At 43.8% G+C, this 20,447-nt stretch overlaps 1 protein-coding gene across 1 annotated transcript in view; it reads right to left on the bottom strand.

Annotated features, from left to right (window-relative positions):
- The window catches only part of LOC127582540 (SH2 domain-containing adapter protein F-like), a 228,096-nt gene extending 208,184 nt beyond the window's left edge, over positions 1–19,912 (bottom strand). The window contains exons 1-2 of the mRNA XM_052037879.1: positions 19,786–19,912; positions 19,186–19,507 (exon numbers count right to left, since the gene is read on the bottom strand). Coding sequence (XP_051893839.1) covers positions 19,186–19,507; positions 19,786–19,826 — 363 coding nt within the window. The 5' untranslated portion in view covers positions 19,827–19,912. The remainder of the gene's footprint in view (positions 1–19,185; positions 19,508–19,785) is intronic.
- Between the last annotated feature and the right edge of the window lie 535 nt (positions 19,913–20,447).

The raw sequence follows: 20,447 nt of genomic DNA, 5'->3' as shown, positions 1-20,447 counted from the left end.
ATGAAGTAGACAGAAAACACTGGAAATACTTCGGAGATGAGAATAGAGTCCACGCAGAGGACGGGGAAGCTGTAGAATTCAGCACCCACAAGGGTCGTGGAGGGGCAGTCACTGAATACATTCAAGACAGGGCTTGATTGATATTTAGATATTATGGGAATCAGGGGATACAGTAGAATCTGTAGAAGAAACTGTGTCAGGCCAATAACTTTTCATCAGAACATTAACCTGAAACATTAGACAATCTGCTGGAGGAACTCAGCGGGTCGAGCAGCATCTGTGGGAAGAAAGGAATTGCTGATGTTTCAGGTCGAAACCCTGCATCAGGTTTTGACCCAAAACGTCGACAATTCCTTCCCCCCCTACAAATGCTGCTCGACCCGTTGAGTTCCTCCAGCAGATTGTTTGTTGCTCCATATACCAGCATCTGGAGTCTCTTATGTCTCCAGCCCGAAACATCAATTCTGTTTCTCTCTCCACAGATACAGCCTGACCTGAGTATTTCCATCAATTTCCTTTCAGATTTCCAGAAACAGCAGTTTATTTTAAAATCAATGAGGCACTTCTCTCTTTTATCCCAGTCAATATTTATTCCTCAATTAACATCACCAGAACTGTTCTCTGGTCATTATCACACAGCTATTTGTGGGAGCTTGCTGTGCACAAAGTGGCTGCTGCATTCCCCACATTACAAAAGCACCTACACTTCAAAAAGCACTTAATTGGCTGCAAAATGCTCCAGGACATCCTGAGAGGCACACAAAACATTCTATAATTAATGCAAATCATTCTTTTCTTTTTGATGAAGAGCTTTCCCATAACACCAACCTTACTATGTCGTTTAGATGTTCATTCACCTGCTGTGCATTTCCAGCACTTAGGAATTTTACTCTTTTTTCTTTAAGTCTTTACTTCTGCAGAATCATATTAAATACTTCCCCCAGAGGTGTCCTATATATTCAGTTAGAATGGATCACTTTGGCTTTATCAAGCTATTCACTTGGCTGCTTTGAAGCAGTGGCTTAAGTTCTGAGCCAACAGTGACCGATCATAAGGTCTGAAATGCTTTCATATTAAAAAAGGAAACGCTCTAAGTGTTGGAAGTATAAAATAAAAGCAGTAGAAGTACAGTGGGTCAATAGGCATCTTCTTGGAGAAGGTGGGTTTATCATTTTAGCTGCATTAAAACCCATGTACCGGTACCATTTTTAAAAACATTGTCTTTGTTAAAATTCATATTTCAAGTAGTTTGGCACTGCTTGTGTAAAATCCATTCGAGGGATTAAGCAAACTAAGCCTGTACTCTCAAGTTTAGAAGAATGATTTTGATGAAACATACAAAATTCCTATAGGGATAACAGGGTAGATGTTAGATGTGGAATTGATGTTTTCGTAGACTGGGGTGTCTAGAAGGGATCTCAGTCTCAAAATAAAGGGTTGGACATTCAGGATGGAGATGAGAATAGAGTCCACGGAGAGGACGGTGAAGCTGTAGAATTCAGTACCCACAAGGGTTGTGGAGGGGCATTCACTGAATACATTGAGACAGGGATTGATTAATATTTAGATATTATGGGAATCAAGGGATACAGGCTTGGTCCAGGAAATCAGCACTTAAAGTGGTAAAAAGGTCACGCACAGGGAGCTGAATGGCCTAAGCAGGCTTCTTAGTTCTCACTTGTGGTTGATAGACTCATTATAGGAAACTTAAAACAAACTAGAAGATTATGGAAATACATAGCAGGTCAAGTGAACGAGTTAATGGTCCAAATTTTGCTGGTAAATATTTGCAGGTCCAGGATTCCATGCACATACACTGAAATTCCCAAACTTACTTCCTCCTCTTTGTATCTTTTCCTTCTAACACCTGCTTGAGCTTGAAATGAAAATACAGCAACACCAATACATTTACCCACTGTCTCATTTACTTTCAATGCTGTCCACGAATTTGAGAATGAGTCTTTAATCAAGTCTGTCCAATTAAAATGTGTATCTGATTTTACAAAGGGGCGATAACTTGATAAGATCCTGATGGTTACAGAATAGATAATAGATTTTATAGGGCCCTTGGGAAATCAAATGGATGCATAAAAGATTAATTAAGGGTTAAATATTTTTCTGCACAATATGTCTTGAGCATTCAATATACAGAGTATTGCTTTTAAATCCCAGGGCAGAGATCACCGTGGAGTTTAATCCCTCTACTCCCTTGGTTGCAGGTCATATAGCAGTAACCATGGCACAAGCGCAGGACAGAAAAATCTAACAGACGTTAATTAAAATAGATCCAAGGTTCTCTATTGAATGTGTATTTCCAAAAACAAACAGTTAAAGGGCAGCTATCTCTTGTCAGCTGCAAACAGATGGTGAACAGCCACTAAAGGATCAACTATGACTAGGGCAGTTATTGGAGACTAGCTATTCAGTAATGAGTTAATATCCAGCGTTAGATCCTGTGAGGTAGATCAGTCAAACCGACCACTTGAGGGATGGGGAGGGAAATTGGATCTAACTTAGGAAAGACAACAGAGGAAATTCAACAGCCATGAAATTAAAGGAACTCCAAATGGTCAAAGGTGCTACTAAATTGGGTTTGGACATAAAGGGTCCGATTAACATCTGGGCAGGGAGAGGGGATTTTGTGTTTTGGGAATCATGGAATTAAGGGCCTCAATTGAATTGTTTGTGGAAGGGTGGAAATAATTAAAGCCTGGGTTGATTGGGAATTGGGAGGGGAGGGTGGGATTGAAGGACAGAGGCAGCCCAAAAGATAAAATCGTAATATACTTACCTTAAAGGGGCCCTAGACTGGGAGTTGCTCTATATTAAAAAAAAGTTGTCCTGAGAGTGCACAACTCTAGCTGCTCCTAGAACAACATGGACCAATTTTAATACCGACACTCAAAAAGGCACAGGATTCCCAAAGGGAGGATCTCAGACAGAATTCAAGAGTGATGTAAAACCAATCGGATAATGATGTTTCATGATGAAAATGTCTACTTTTAAACATATTGTGCCAATTGACCAAATTTCTGGTCAACCGCTCATTAAACCTTCTGTGTAGGATATACCAAACAATAATATTTGCACTTCCTCTGATTTGTATTGTGTGATACCAGGTGTTCAGGGACCAGTTAAAGCTGGCATAACATGTCCACTGGAGCTGACTGCTGGGACATTTGGTGCTGCAGATCTGCTTGGGTATAAAATTAAAACCCAACCCGAATTCAACCAGACCACAACCAACGTGAACCTGACCCAAATTTGAAGACTTATGTTTTTCCAGAGCACTAGCACAATGGCACAGTTAGTAAAACATTGGTTTATTATTGTCATGAGATACAGTGAAAAGTTTTTGTTTCCGTACCATTCCGATCATTCCATACACAAGTACATCAACGTAGTACAGAAAGGAAAAATATAGTGTTACAGCTACAGAGAAAGTGCAGGAAAAATAGTGTTACAGTTACAGAGAAAGTGCAGTACAGGAAGATGGATAAAGTGCAAAGGCCACGATGAGGTAGACTGGGAAATCAAGAGTTCACTTTTAGCGTACAAGAGGTCCATTCCGGAGTCTGATAACAGTGGCACAGAAGCTGTCCTTGAGCCTGGTGGTACATGTTCTTAAGTTTTTGTATCTTCTGCTTGATGGGAGAGGGGAGAAGAGAGAATGATCAGGGTGGGAGGGGTCCTTGATTATGTCGGCTGCTTTCCTGAGGCAGCAGGAAGTGTAGACAGAGTCAATGGAGGGGACGCTGGTTTGGGTGATGGACTGAGCTGTGTTAACAACTCACTACTATTTCTTGTGGTCTTGGGCAGAACAGTTGCCATACCAAGCCACGAAGCATCTGGACAGGATGCTTTCTATGGTGCATCTGTAAAAAAAAATTGGTGAGGATCGTTGGGGACGTGCCAAATTTCCTTAGCCTTCTGAGGAAGTGGAGGCATTGGTGTGCTTTCTTGGCCTCACAGCTCCAATGACCCTGGTTCAATCCTAACCTCCACTGTTGTATGTGTATAGATTGCACATTTCACCCTGTGACTAGGGTGAGTTTCCTCCAGGTGCTCTTGTTTCCTCCACATCCCAAAGATGTGCAGGGTGGTAGGTCAATTAGTCGTTCTAAATTGTGCAGGCGAGTGGTAGAATCTGAGGGGGAGTTGATGGCAATGTGGGGAGATTAAATATAGGATTACCGTAGGATTAGTGTAAATGGGTGCAGGATGTTCGACATGGACTTGGTGAGCCAAAGCACCTGTTGCTATGCTGTGAGACTCTATGATCCAATCATTACTGTCAATATTACAACCTTAAACATACTATTCAGATGGACAATACTACTGGATAAAGTGCTGCTGCCATAGCCTGAACAAACCCCAAACTCAATGTTTTATGTATACCTGATCTATGGTTGGATCCTATTGTATTCAGATTGAACCTTTACTCACTACCCCGACACTGATCTGTCATTTCTCCCCTTGTGGTCCTTTTCTGGTCTTTCTTGCTTCCACTTCTCCCTCCTTCCTTTGTCTCAGCTATTCAGAAATTCTCTACATCTTTCACTTCCCTGATTACTTTAAATGTTACTATTACTACATCCAATAAACCATCTCTGGTTTTCCATTTAAGTCTTTTATAGTTCATAATGGAGAACCCATACTCTTCAGAACACTCTCTCTTTTTAAAAAGTCAATATGACTCCAGTTTCCTCCACAATTTCAATAAGCAATTTCCAAGACAATGAGTTTTTGAATTAAAATGTCCCTTAGCACCATTCGTTCTTGTGACGATCTACCTTCTAGCTACCAAATCATTGAGCAATAGTCCCTCCTTTCTTATCTGATCAAAACGCTTTAATTTTGTGCGCATCAACCTGATCAATACCTAGAACAGGTAAAGACTATTTCTATGTGAATTCACATAATACTGGAAAGTAAATCATTAAAATGATATCCATTGTCAAAATTGGACAGTGGTTCCAACTTATTTCCCCCGCCCCCAAGGTCCTGCTACCAATTATTAGCCTTCAAGACCTGTTGCTATATTTGTTAATGGTGGGCAATTCTTCAAACAGTGTCTGCCCTGGGCAATTCACTAATCAAATTTCCTGGAAGAACTTAATAACTGGCTTTCTGAAAACCTGCTGAAAATTTGAAAGTGCGAGTGCAGCTGCAACTCTCAGGGGTCGAATACGACCAGCCGAGAGAAGTTGAACAGTGCCAGAAAGAGTCGGCCAGGCAAATTGCCGCTGAGGATGCCACAACAGGCATTGAGAGACCAAACGTTTTTCATACCACGGGCTGAAATTTGGCTCCAGAGATGGTGGCTGTTCTTTGGCATCTTAAAGATACAACTTATTCACGTTGCAGCCTGATTGGTCTAGCTTGTTGGTGATGTTACCAGTCACATGCACCACCCATTTAATTGCCCCCAAGGCTTTGTGTCTCAGCAGTACCATGACTACACTGGCCACACTGTGTTGCCAGCCCAGCAGCAACATCATGCTGGCAACACAGTGTGGCCAGTGTAGTCATGGTACTGCTGAGACACAAAGAGGTTGCACTGGGATCCAAAGAATTTCCAGGCAGTTGTTTTTCTTTGGTGATACCATGATTTGTTTGGTAGCAGTTTCTGAGACTATGTTGCACTGTCAGTGGTACTGCCATTTGGATGAGATATCTAACAGAGGACCCATCCGTCTGTGATACTGTTGAATAAGCAAGGAGATCTCCACAGCCTGGGCAATTACTCAGTTATCTTATTTACTGTCTGAAATGATGGTGGAAGGTGCTTTGTAAATGCAAGCTTTTCTTTTCAGTAGGTATTTCAGTGTAAGACTGAACAAGAGGGATCTTAAAATAATGCTTTTCAAGCAAAGGGAAGCTAAATAAGTTAATCATTCTGAAAGGTAGTTAATTATTCATGCACTCAGAGTCAACACAAGCCTAGTACAAGAGGAAACAGTTTCTTTGTTGGCAAGGTAGCAACTGTTCCAAATATTGCAAGTTATTAGATTGGGGGGTGGGGGAGTGTGTTGGTGAGGGTGGACGCAAGTCCAGACATATAAACATTAAGGGAGCTCAGCACCGACCCACCATTTCCTTCGCTTTGTATTCACGTGAATGGAATGATGTCAGTGACCCCTTTGCCACAGACCGGCAGCAGTCAAGGTATAAAGAAACTGCAATTTACAGGCAGGCCTTTGGCACAGGTTACATGGGACTGTAACACTCTATTGAAATACTTCAGGCTGCCCTATTTAATTGCTGTGAACATTGCACAGCACTCTCTGCAGCAGGTGGTGTGCCTGATCGCAAATCCCCATCTGATTAACCCTTGTGGTACTGCAAATAAGCCTCCTGTTCCCCAAAACAAAAGGGGAAGAGGGTGGAAAGAAAACAAGATGAAAAAAAATTAATAGTTCAAAAGCTGAAGGTTCCTTTCCTAAGTCACAGTTCCCTTTTCAGACTCTTCTTTCCTTGGACTTTAAAAGCATGGGCTCTTTCGCTCCCTTCATCTAATGAACAGAAGAAGAGGCAAGAAAAGCCTCCTTGAAGAAATGTAAACACCCATCAGCTCCTGTGAACCTCTGGTCCATAACCGCGCTAAGTGGAGGAAGAGCATTCAGGATGGTACAGATGCCCTCGTGTCTGGAGTGGGAGAACACAGCAGTGTGACGATACAAGAGAATGCAGCTGCTGAACCTGGAGCAACACACAATATGCTGGAGGAACTCACCTGATCAGGCAGCATCCATGGAAGGAAATGGACAATTGACATTGCGGGTGGAGGCATCGTCTGTCCATCGCACCCACCACCCACCACCCCCCCCCCCACAACCATAGATGCTGCCTGACCCACTGAGTTCCTCCAGCATCTTGTGTGTAGCCCCGAGTTGTGAACCACCTCACACACTATCCACCACAGAACTCACAAAACTGAAGTGGAAGTAAATCATCCTCGATCCTGATGGTGGTGGTGGGAGGGGGTGGGAACAGTAGTCATGGCAACAGTAGTACAGCCTGCCTAAACCAACTCTCATGTAACTGACCATGGTCGTACTTGCTTGGCTCTCACCAATAAAGATGGGAGACCAGTGCACTAATCTCATTCTTAAAAATTGCAGCTGGATTGGCATTCGGACTGAAGCCACATACAGATGGAAGAACGTGTTGGTGCCAGTTGCAATATAATGGGAGATACTGGATATGGATCATGGCAAATCTCTATGCAACTCAGGCTGAGCAAAAATCTACCTTAAAGCAGATCCATCTTCATAAAAGATTTAACATCCTCCCAGAAAGTCAGGTGCATTACTCAGTTGTGATACAAATTTTATGTTTAGCTTGTGAGTATGCAGAGTGATCCCAAATAAAGATAAATAACTCCTTTTCTAGTTTGGCAGGACATTGGCTGGGAGAGCACTGGGGAAATGGCACTCGGGGATTTGGTTTCGGAGAGTGGACACGGGGAAGACGAGTGCACAGAATGGAAAGGTCAAGGCCAATCCCTCAGTTTGAGTTCCAGGAATGTGGCTTTTCACTTTAATGGTTGAGAAATCGTAGCTGGTGCACAGGGCACACAAATGTGTGATATATATGCCTATTGGTCCTGTGCAAAGTGTATTTGAAGAGAATGGAGAAAACTAGATGTGTGTGTTTTGGCACTTTTCCATGTCTCTTTATGATTCTATACTCCTGGCAATAGTATAGTCAGAATGAGCCAACACACATTAAAACTGGCAATGAAGGTATTAAGAATAAACCTTATATAAAGAAAAAAAGCAGATGAAGTCAAACAAGACACCACTCACTTGACAACATTGGTGATCTAAAGTGTAGTATGAGGCACCAGCGACGTTGAACAGAGTGGCATCTAATCGTGAATGAGTTCTGGCAAGTGTGGGCATGGGAAAGAATACAGGCCAGGCTTTGCATTAGAAGGTGGAACAGTGAGGCTTCAAAAGATCCCTGGTTGAACAGGTTGGTGGAGACCAGCACTATTCTTGCAGAGAAGAGGGAGGCTACACTGATAAGGTGCAGCAATGGACCAACCAAGTGTGTTCGGAGGGATGAGAGAGCCCCCAACGGGCTTAACACCATGAGAGTCATGTTAACAAGAGGAATGCAGTTAATTTAATGGAGGGAGAGGGTTTAGCCGTCAGACTTTGGTAGGAGCCAAAATTTTCACCAAACCAGATCTGTAACATGCAAGTATTACAAAAGGTACACAATTTTAACCATGAGAACTGATTACCTAGCTTTTTGCTAAACCAGAACACATCACTACATTCTAGAATAGGCAAGACTTATGCTGTTCATAATACATAAAAGACACAGAATGTGACTGAGCTCAGTTCAGCCAAACCTTGAGGGGAGCGGAGCAGTTGAGACAGAAAAAAAACTCATGACTTAAGCTATGAAGAGAAACACTTTGAACAACAAGACAAAGTTAATGTGCTAACATCATCCAGCAAATTGAGAAATGGGATGTTGTGGTGCTCATTGAAGGACATGGATAAAGAAATATCTTGTGATTATAGAGGCAGAAGTATACACACCAACCATTTAACTCGTGCAAGAGAATATCAAAGACTTGTGTAATTAGGAACATATTTCAGAAGGTGATTCAGTGGAGACCAATAGAAATGACGCAAGAATCTAGTGAATTGAGTCATTTCACCTTCTACAAGTTATGGAGGTGAATACAGCGCTAATGGTACAAGTTCCTTTCATTCAGCAAACCCTTCAATAGATTGTCTGTAGATAACGTGAATCCCCCTTTCTCTTCAAAAAAGGTGAATCAGTATAGTGTATAGTGCTGTACATATACAAAACATGCACACATGTGCAGTACAATTAGAGGGTGGAATGAACAAGATGCATGTGTTTTAGTAGCTTTCCATGTCTTAGAACCCAGATATAAATTACAGGCTGCAAACTCATACTGGGTTCTCTGTGAACATTACCACCGCACTGGAGTCTGCAACTCATTGCAGCTTTCCTCTCCTCCGCGCGGAGATGGGATGTGCACTTAAAATGTGCTGTGCAAGGTTTTCCATCACTTTCGCCACTCAGTGCCAAAGCTGCAATGTGAAGGAAACTTGACTGCTCTTTGATGAAAAGCACTGGTTCTGCAGGACTGTAACCAATTTAGAATTAAGCAGAACATGTTCCTTCAATCTTTTCCCCCCCAACCCCATGTTTTGAAGCAGTGGGATTACTTAATCTGGTTTTTGGTTAATTTACAGTGACAGCAAGACAAATTTTGTAACTGCAATGAGGGTCCCATCTATTTAACCTGCTGCCCTCAGCACCAAATGAGCCCTAATTGGATATGGGCCTCGATAAAAGCAGTGAATCTTCTGGCAAATTAAATTCAAGCCTCTAAACAATGCACTGATTAATCAGAATTGTTGCATCCCACTATGAGAAACATGGTGAGCACTAAGACCCTGGAGAGATAAACAACCTTCTCAGTTGCTTTGATTTCTTGCAGCCACATAGCAACAACCCAGAAGGAACAGGTGCGCATCTCTCTCCTTCTCCCAATGTGTCTCAGTCTATATAAACTCACCAGCCCTTTTGCTGCTGACAATCATTTTTGAAGGGGAAAAAAATCCTGAGAGTTCAGTTTTGCTTCCCCCCACCCATGAGAAGCTCAGGCACTTAAGATTATAGTAATTGCAAATGTCAGTAAAACTACTTTTCCAAGCCACAGCTCCTGCAATTAATATACAAACACTTAGTACAACATACAGTGCTCAGAAACCCATGTTATGATGCAGTTGTTGCAACAGATTCCACCTCCTTGCCTTGTGCTAACTAGTCAATGGGAACTACAGACCACCACCCCAAGCCCCCTCATCATCTCAACAAATGGACATTGCAAAGAAAAAATTTTAATTTTCCAACCTTTCTGCTCACTGCCTGTAAACACTGGGAAAGTTGACTGTGATGTTGCTGCCAGCCCAAGTTGGAAGTCAGTGGTAGGGCTGTCAACTCTCCAGGGTTGTCCCAGGAGTCTCTGGGACTTCAGGATTCATCTGGTCAACAGCAGAGCAAAATCTGGGAGACAATCCCTTTAGTTGTTGAGAAATGCACAAGTTTTAGGGAAAAAAAGACAGCAGTTTGGGGGCAGGGGCAGGAGAGACAATATCTCATGCTTAAAATGCATCCATATGTATTTGCACAATGTTAAAGCAGAATCTTTTTCCTAAAGGTACTGACAGGAAATTCTCTCTTTGGATCTCACTTCTTTCAGTGCCTGTAAGTCCAGCCCATTATTACAAAGAGAATTAGATACGAATGACTGCTGAATTGCAATATGTGTTTTAGCCAAATGAACGTCATAAAGCAGAGGCCAGTAAACGGCCTTCGTGATATCCAGACATTACTCAAGAGTCTTGGCAGCTTGTGGTCAGGGAGTCCTGGGATCACTTTCACTTCTAACTTGACTGTTTTGGTTGGAAAAAGTATCCAAGGAAATATTGAGGTTTCTTGGCCAGTCCTCAAAGAATAAGCTGGAGCTGTCAGGGCAGGAAATGTTCATCAAAACTGGGCAGACTATACACTCCCAGTCAGTTTTGTAGCAGACCACAGGTCTACAGTCAAAGCATTTTCCATAAAAGGGATTTTTTCTCCAAAATTAAATTTTAGAAAGCTCTCTGGTCAATTTCCAGAATCCTGAGTTAGCTGATCCGTTGGGGCTGCTATGGTGGGTGGATTAACTGGGTCCAACCAATCTTGGACCAAGGAAATCAGGCCGAGTGCAGGTCTCTGATTGTTATTGAGCAGCTCCCTCCTGGAAGCTGTGTGTATGTTGACACCAGAAAGGACAAATGTGAAGCCTACCCCAGTTGAGCTGCCAGACTTCACACATGAAAGGAATGCCTTTTGAATCACTTGGGTCGGTGGAATAAAAGAGTCAATACTCTTACTGATTCCAGCAAATAGCTTAACATCATGACACGTAACACAGACTGTGCCGCTTGCCAAATGATAAATGAAATTGGGTTAGCAGACCTAATTTGGATCCCCTTTCAAAAAAGGCAGGTAGGCAAGGCAAGGTCACTGCTCCTCTCAGATCTGAAGACCACTGTGAGAAGATTATTAATTATGTGGCAGCTATGATTAAGCTGTCAACTGGTAACTGCATCCAGATGTTTACAATAATGAAATACATTTACGTAGTGCTGTTAACATTGTAAAATGCCCTCTGAATATTTCAAGGGAGATAAATAATTTGCTACATTTAAAAGGCATCAAGGGGTATGGGAAGAACTTGGGAATATTGAATGGTGGAACAGACACAAAGGGCTGAATGGCCTCCTCCTGTCCCTACTTTCTATGTTTCTATGTCCAAAGACACTTCATAAGAGCTTGATCAGGACTGAGTTAAAGGTCAAAAAGTTTTAAGAAAAATATTGGATGAGTAAAGGAGGCAGTTTCTGAGGAACTGAGTCCCTTGAGACGGTAGCCAGAGTGTAAGGAAAGGGAAGAGACGTACAAGGGGTCGGACTGGGAGGACTGCAGAGTTCTTGGAAGGCTGTAGGGATGGAGGAGCCTTGGTATAGGGAGAGGCAAGCACAGAATGGAATTTCAATATGAGGAAGAAAATTTTAAAACCTCAGTGTTGGTGGGCTGGCAGCCAAATACAAGTCAGTGAACACAATAGTGACAGGTAAATGGGGCTTGGCATGAGTTTGTATTCAGGTAAAAAGGATGTTGGATGGGCTGAGATTTACTGAGGATGGGAGAAAGGAGTCAGGAAAGGATTGAACAGCTGAGGTTGGAGGATGAGGGAGCAACAGATGGGTTGATGCAGATGTGTAGTGTTATGGAGGCCTTTGTAATGGGGAGGATGTAGGGTCCATTCAGTTCCGGGTCAGGTTGGACAGCAAGATAGCCACAGCCTGGTTTAGCCAAGATAACAGCCAAGAAGAGGTTTGGTTTGGTGGTGAGGGAACAGAGTTGTGGCAGAGACACAAGACAACGGGTTCAGCATTCCCACAGAAGGAAATCACAGCACATCCTGGACTGGATATTGGAACACCAGTCTGATAACACACAGGCAGCGGAGGATACGGACTGCTGAAGGGATTGTTGCCCTCACACACATAGTGGAGGTACATCACACAAGTACAACAACATCGGGGCATAAAACAAACCGCTTGCACCGCCATTTTTCTGCCATGCCAGCTGCTCTGGACTTGTTCCTTGGGGAAAATTTTACAGAACCAGGTAAACGCGGTTTGTGGTTCACTGTGATACAGAGCTGTCGGCAGCTGTTAAAGACGGCCAGCTGGGACTGGATTCAAGGCTGAAGTCCCAAAGGTGAAAGAACAGCACTAGAATAGCCTGTGGTTAATGTTCCTGAACTGATGAGTCAGCACTGCACTAGTCCAGGAAGGAGCAATAATCCCAGTTATAGACCTTCCAGTGGGAGTTACTGTTCCAGAAATGGGCCAATTCACTTGCTCAGTGTTACATCTCCCCTCCCCAAGCTGTGCTGACTCACCTTTATTGGTATGCAAACATCAAAACTAACTCAGCTGTTTCAGAGGAGCTGGGGACTAGGACACATGGTTTGGAGTCAGGTGCTCCTGAAGCCACAGTGTGCTCAGACTTAAGCCGTCTAAACTGTCATCCGACGTGCAGCTGAAAGACTGAGAATCGAATGTTTAGCAAGAGCTGCGCTGGAGAATAGAGATGTTTGGCATACCTTGCTTTTCCTGTCACAAAGAGTCCCTTTTTGTTACGTCTTATCAACTACCAGCAGAGTCCACTGCTATTGAATGTACAGTTTAAGCCATCTGGCACCATGATCTCCGTTGGTCAAAACTGGTGAATGAATTGCTTGGGTTGCACAGAATTATCTCATTAACTGACACACATGCAGAAAAAGGTCCCAGAGTTCAACACTTGCCTATTCTGGTGGTTCCAGTGACTGCAAACATGCTTTGGCACCTTCTAAATACAAATAATGAGTTCTCCTGGTGTACTGCCAATCGTTCCTCAATCAATGTCACCAGAAACAGAGTAGCTGCCTATTCAACTCTTGTCTGTTTGTAGGATGTTGTTGCTATGCAGAGATTGGTTGTCGCATTCACTGATATAATAATATTCCTGACCTTCAAACTAATTAATTCCGTGTCAAGCATTTGGAGATATGTGATAAGACACTATGTATCTAAGGGAACAAGAGAACAAAACCGAACAGCTGACACATATGCCCTAACACATATCTAAATCAGAGGGTTGTGGGTTCAGATTCCACTCTAGACTTGAGCACATAATCTAGGTTGACCTTTCCGTGCAGTAGGTGATGTATTGTTGATGAGAGATCCCACGATAGGGAGTTTGCCTGCAGACATGAACCAACTCTCAAGACAGATTCTCTGCTCATTTCTCACTGGTTTACATCGAGTTTGCTCTGCACAAGATTGGCTGCACATTTCCTATATTTCGTTTCAAAACTACTTCACTGGCTGCAATGCACTTTGGGTTCATGAGGTCACGAGAGGCTCTATAAGAGCAAGTCAACCTTTCTTCCTCTCAAAAGCATATAAATCCCAGACAGTTTTTGTTTTGATTGCAGACTCTTCCTCAGACCATAAATTTCCAGCCCATTTGGTGAACATAGGCTGCCATTCACTATTAACCAATCAAATCTCAGTAGGTTCCATACAACTGAGTGTAAAGAAGTTGGAACAGAGATCAATCTCGTCAAACAATTAGCATGGATGGACATCCGATGACTTCCCGTGGAGGCACCTGAAGGATCTCTCTTTCGGTAGAGGATGGCATTCTATCCTGACGCTACTGTTCTTAGGATTTGGATACAGACGAGAAAGCCAACATTTCTTGTCTGTCACTAATTGTTCTACAAAGCCGAGTGCCTGCTAGGCTACTGGTTAAGAGCCAACTGTATTGGGTATTGGAGTCAGACATAGGTCGTGCCTGTAAGGGCAGCAAAGGTCTTCCCTGAAAGGATGTTAGAGACCCAGTTTCACAGTCATTTTTTCCACCATCAAGTTGTTAATTCCATGGTTAGTTGGTGATGTATGAAACAAATATTTCAAAATTTTGATTTCACCTTCCATTGGTAAATGAATGTAAATGTTAATGTCTTAAAGAGCAGATTGCAATTGCTTCCCCAGGGTTGGTGCATTTTCCACACTGACAGTGGCGTCTGTGAAAGCAGCTTTACACAGACACTGCAGAAGGTGACACTACACATTCTGAAACTATTTCTTTTGATGGCACTCACCTCCTCTGCCAGCACCAGTCTGCCCTGCCTTAAGACAGCAGGTAGTAGTACAGCAATATTGTAAATACACGGTTAGACACATCATCTTCTCTGGCCTCCGTGCCTTCTCTTTTGAACATAAAGTAAAATTGAAGTCCTGTTCGAGATGCAACATCTGCTCCCTTACTGAGATCCCATCATCTCCCTCACACCAAGGCACAAGATGCAAGAAAAGCTCATCGTCTGATCTTTTGCCCAACAGTAAAATTTCTGAAACTCGTTCTTCCATTTAGTTAATACAAAATGGTTACCAATGCACCAAACCTTGCTTAATTGTTCAAGTGTTGAAAGACTTTCCTTAGCGCTCATACTCTTCCCTCGATTGCTGTATTTTTCAACTGCGAGTCCTGTTACAACTCATTACTTTCCCCATTGCAAAAAGGGAATTTCTTCCCTGCAAGTCCCTTCCTCCTACAAGTTACGAGATTTTTAATCATTTCAACCTTTCCGTCATCTAGAAATCTGTTGCTTGATTTCCTCATTTTTTCTGCTTCACAAGTATGGAGGGATCATAATTTAGAAAGGCACAACTTAATACCCTTCTTTATTAAGAAAAGGCTGTGCCAAACCAATGAATGTTTTTTTTGGAGTCAGTGACAAGTAGGATTATGGAAGATAACCCTTATGCGTATTTTAGTAAGGTATTTGACAAAGTCCCATGTGGCATGTTGATTACAGGTATAAAAGCCCATGGGATTCAAGGGAATGTGACATTGGATCTAGAATTGGCTCAGTGGGAAAAAGCAAAGATTAATGATTGACAGCTGTCGGCAGTGGGGTTCTGCGGTGTGGACTCAGTAGTCGGCTCCCTGCTTGTCATGGTATATATGATAAGCACTTAAATACAAGAACTATGATTGACATGTTTACAGATGATACCAAACTTAGTGGTAGGTTCCAGACCCACACAACCTTGGGCTGAAACAAAAATTCTCAACTCCCCTTTAATCTATTTGACAACTACCTTGAACCTACCTCCCGAGTTATTGCCACGTTTGCTGAGGGAGGTTGGTTGTTCCCATTCACCCAGTCTAGGCCTCTCACAGTTTTATACACATTGATCAAATCTCACATCTGCCTCTTCTGTTCCAAAGAAAACAGTTCACGTTTAGCCATTCTCTCCTCATAATCTAACATTCTCCAGTCCTACAACAGCCTCATAAATCCCTTCTGCACTCCTTACAGTCGATACCAAAACTGGCAGTGCAGTGTTCAGTGAGGAAGAAATAGCTTTCTGGTCAGGTGGGCAAGGACGGGGCGAATCGAATTTGATCCAGAGAATGCTAGCTGATATATTTGGGGAGGACAAAAAGGTGAGTGAAGGCACAATAAAGGATAGGCTACTGAGAAGCGTATAGGAACTGAGGGATCTCAGAGTGAACTTCCACAGATCACTGAAGGTAGCAGGACAGGTGGACAAGGAGGTTTAGGTGGCATAAGTGATACTTGCTTCCACTGAGGTATAGAGTGTAAGAGCAAGGTCAGGCTTGCATAAAAGACTTCAACCTGCAACGTTAGCTCTGTTTTATTTCCACAGATGCTCATCCCGATGAGTGCTTCCAACATTTTCTGTTTTTTTATTATTATTTCAGCTTTGCAGCATTTGCAGTTTTTTTTCAGTACTAAAGACAAGCTGGAGGGATATGGTGTACGGTTATAGTCACCACATAACAAGAAGTCCATGATAATACGAGAGATGGTGCAAAAGAGATTTAAGAGGATATTTATGGCTGTAGAACTTCGATTGAGATGAAAGACTGGCTAATCTGGGGTTGTTTCCCAAGGAACAAAGGCAGCCGATGAGAGATTTAATCAATGTGTATAAAATTGCAAGAGACCTAAATAAGGGCCTACCTTGCTTAGAAAACACATCAAAAAAGGTGAAAAAAAGGTAGTTTTTTTGTTAAGATTAGAGTTGAGGAAATATTTATTTCACCATAAAAGTGGCAAAGATTTGGAACACATTGCTTGGTGTGGAAGAATCCTTTAACACATTTAAAAAGTACCCGAAGTGCTATAAACTGCAGGAGACAGGAAGTATAATAAGGTTCTTTTTGGCCAGCATGCTTACAATGGGCCGAATGGTCTGTTCCTATACGATTCTTCTGCCACAGTGATTGTCACTGTGATCTCTGCTTTCCACTTATGAAAGGAAGAGACACTCCAACTTGATGGCACCTTGCACAATAAAATGACACTGTAAACCTGAACCAGCGCAATAAACAGAAATAAAAACTCAGGGAAGGAATCCACTTAACTCTTAAGTCACATTAGGCAACTTAATGCGCTTCACAATCAGTGTTCCGTGAAACAGGAGAAAATGAAAGGAAATATAATTGATAAAAGCTTTGCCCAATTTTCCAAATACTGTGATAAATGCAGTAATATGACAATAGATCATTGCTGCGTGGGCACATTTTCCTGAGCTGCTATGCTTTTTTCCTCCCCTCAATGGCCCATTTTCCTTGTGGAGCACTTAGTACTAAGCCCAGACAGGGCAGCCGAAGTCAGACTGTCAGTTGCAGTGCCACAATTGATTTTGGACTCAGGTTGGGGGGGGGGGGGGGGGTGGGAAGCGTTTGCGGGAAGGTCATTTGGGGTTTAGTTCAAATATGACCATCCTCTGGAGATGTAGCAGTCATGGGTCTGTAGCTATCAGGTGTAGCCTCCATGTCACACGTTAATAACCCGCTGACACTCATGATCTATGTTCATCACTGGAAGGACAGTCAGCTGCATTAGGTAGCATTGGGGCAGCCAACCACGGGAATTGAACGTTAATATTGCTACACCACTGCAAGTAACTCAGGCAGAAAATCACAAGGCAACTCTTTGAACCCTTCTATTTACCAGTTATAAACGTAAGGGAGATGGGGGTGAAACGCTGATTGATAGACAGGATCAATCGAACTGGGATGCAAAGGCAGTGAGCATGAAGAACAAAACAGTGGTAGGAGGATGAGGAAACTAAGAGGAATATACCCAAGAGGAGTTGGGAGTGGAACTGCTTAGCAGTAGGAATCAGTGACTTCAGGAGAGGAGGGTAGGAAATTAGAAAGGAATGAGTCTGGAGTTGACGGGAGGGGTTGAAAAAAACAAAGAAAAGCTTTATCATTTCATGACGAATGACAGGAATTAATAATAAACCTGGGCTAAAAAAGTACTCAGCAGGAGAATCATACATTTAATACAATTCTGTCAATTAACATGCTGTTGGAGGAAAAAGAGTAAAATGCAAAAAAACTAACCACGAGGACAAATGCAGAATCCTGAAGAACAAATTATAGGGGCAAACAATTGAAAAAAAAGATTACGTTCATCAACTCTTTTCCTAAGTGCGATGCCTCAATAACATCATGGCTCCAGGTGAAGATTTGGCTAAATTATAGGGGATTAATAGGCTGCAACAGTTAAACTGTGTGAAAGTACATTAAGCTGTATTTAAAACCTCTATGTGGCATGTGGAAAATACAATAGATTTTAGACAGGCAGCTACAAACCTGTCACTCAAGCGGGAGATAAAGGATGTTAAATTGATGATTTACGAATGCCCGCAGAACCTTGAAATTGAATAGCAGTCTTTCTACTCCCTCCCTGGCCCCAGTTATTCGGGTGGGTGTCCCATAAGAAGCATTTTTTTTCTTTTCCTTCCTTCTCATAAAAGCATTCATTCAGGCTGGGGTTCAGGACTGTAGCTCTTATATCCAAGTTAAGATGGGATGATTTTAAGGCAGTCACGTAATCTGAGCATTTCAGTTACAACACTCAATAAATTAGGTCGTTGAAAGCCAATTAGTTTCCTAATCGTTTCAACTGTTTCTTTCCTCCTCCTGCCTCTTGGCTGTATAGAATCATCTGGAGGGGAGGGTGTGGGGGGTAAAGTGCTGAATGTGTTGCCCACCCCTCCCACATTCACGGCCAGGATGGGCAGGGGGAAAGGGTTTTCACGTGCCCCCAGCTCGCTGCCGCCTCCTTCCTGGTAGGTCCCAAACTATTCCACTTGGCTGACCTCCAAAAGAATAGGGTGAGATATACAAGGTGCTGAAGGGTCTTGACAGGGTGGGTGTGGATGGGAGGTTTCTTCTTGTGGGAGAACTTCGAACCAACGGTTACTTTCAAAATGAGGTGTCGCGCATTTGAGGCAAAGGAGGTGATTTTTGTTCCTTTCTGAGGGTTGGGAGCATTCCTCAAAGGGCGGTGGAAGAGGGTTTATGTATGGTTTCCAAGGGAAAGAGAGAAAAGGGGTGGGGGGAGTCGAGGAAAGAGAGGAAAGGGGGCGAGGGGGGACAAAAGGGGGAGGGGCGAGCGAAAGAAAAGGGGGCAAAAAGAAGAGGGCAGGGGCGAAAAGGGGGCAGGGGAGAAAAAGGGGTGGCGAGGGGGTGGGCAACAAGGGGTGGGTGGGCGGCGAGGGGGTGGGCAACAGGGGGGGTGGGCGGCGAGGGGGTGGGCAACAAGGGGTGGGTGGGCGGCGAGGGGGTGGGCAACAGGGGGGAGGGTGGGCGGCGAGGGGGTGGGCAACAGGGGGGGGGGTGGGCGGCGAGGGGGTGGGCAGCGAGGGGGTGGGCAGCGAGGGGGGGTGGGCAACAAGGGGGGGGTGGGCAACAAGGGGGTGCGGGGACAAAAGAGGTGATGAGCAGTGTGACCCACCACCATCAACTACTGACTAATCGCTCGCCAGCTCAGGAGGTGAAACCCATTCCACAGGCGTGTGACAGGTGCCTCTCCACTCTCAAGGGCGCGGAAAATCCAGCCCGGAGACTTTCCAGCGTTAACCTTGTCGTTGCCCAGAAGTTTCTCAGACACACAGAGTCGCCAACACAGCGGATCGGAAAGTGACGGGGGAGCAACGCCAGCGCGTTGGGTTTGCTGCTACTCACTGTCTCGGCTTTAGCCTTGGCTTCCTCGGTGCCCAGTATCTTTGTCCGGCCGCCGAGGTCGGTGCTGTCCACTTTGATGAGCCGGTGTTTGGGAGACACGTACTTGATGTCGGGGGAGGCTGGTTTCTGGTGCTGGGAGGGGACGGGCGGATGCTCACTCTCCTCGTACGGGTCTTCGAAGTCCAGGTTCCTCTGGGCTCGGTACGCTCTCAGGATCTCACTCTCGCTGTAGTCGGGCTTGGGGGGTTGAGGCGGGACCCTGCGACTCCCGAAACTCAAGTAATCCTTCAGCCAGCGGGCCATCGCGGGCGCCGCGGATTCGCTTTGAAATTGACCAACAACAACAAAATTAATTTAATTGGAAACCTATAGGCACACTGCCGGTTTATAAACGCAGCAATACATCATTTAAAGATCCGCCGCTAATTCCAGTAATAATCCAAACAGTTCTGCTAAATATCTTCCAAACCAATTGTTTCTATTTTAACTTTCTATGTTACAGTTTTGCTTTTACTTTCAACAATAGGCATTCTGCGGTGGCGAGGCAAACAGTTAAAAGAGCCCCCTTCTAACAGCGTGCCCAGACGGAGAGTTGGTTACCTGCTCGCTGCTGCTCTGTGCAGTGATGTGACGATTTGCATCAACCTCGGCCCCTCGTTGCGTGAGCGTCTCCCAGTGAAATTCAGAAAGTCGAATTGCACTGTTTCCCGGACTTGTCTGAAGTGGCTGTGACGGGGCTGGCCAACTCCACAGAGCTGAATCCAAAACCCTCTCTCTCTCTCTCTCTCTCTCTCTCTCTCTGTAGCTTCAAGGTGTGAAACGTCTAGCAGCAACAACCCACGGCACAAGTCCTGCTTGCACCCTTTTCCTTAAAGGGAAAGAACGCACGCTCCTTTTGGCAAATGGCTCTATCCGCCGACACAAAAAAAACTTCAGCCACACGCGAGAAGGCAAAGCATTCACCGAACACCCTTCTGTTCAAAAGGGGCAAACTCTGCAAGCACAATTGTCTACTTCCAACCACAATAAAGGCTCATTCTGAGGAGTGCTCGTTGATCTGAAATGTTAACTATTTGTCTAGTTTATCCTGCTCAGTATTTTCAGCATTTCCTGGGTTTTTTTTGCAACTGATTTTTTCTAAGCATTAAATGCTCATTATCTGATTCATCACCATGAAGCTTTGAGAGAGTGTCGCCTTGTAAGCAAATGTCCCACCGAAGGACCTTGAACGCACAATCTCAGCTGGTAAATGAGTGCTGTAA

Source organism: Pristis pectinata, chromosome 24 (genome assembly GCF_009764475.1).
Source record: "Pristis pectinata isolate sPriPec2 chromosome 24, sPriPec2.1.pri, whole genome shotgun sequence".
Lineage (NCBI taxonomy): Eukaryota > Metazoa > Chordata > Chondrichthyes > Rhinopristiformes > Pristidae > Pristis > Pristis pectinata.
Note: the sequence above shows the minus strand (reverse complement) of the source record. Positions and strands in the feature narration are given on the sequence as shown.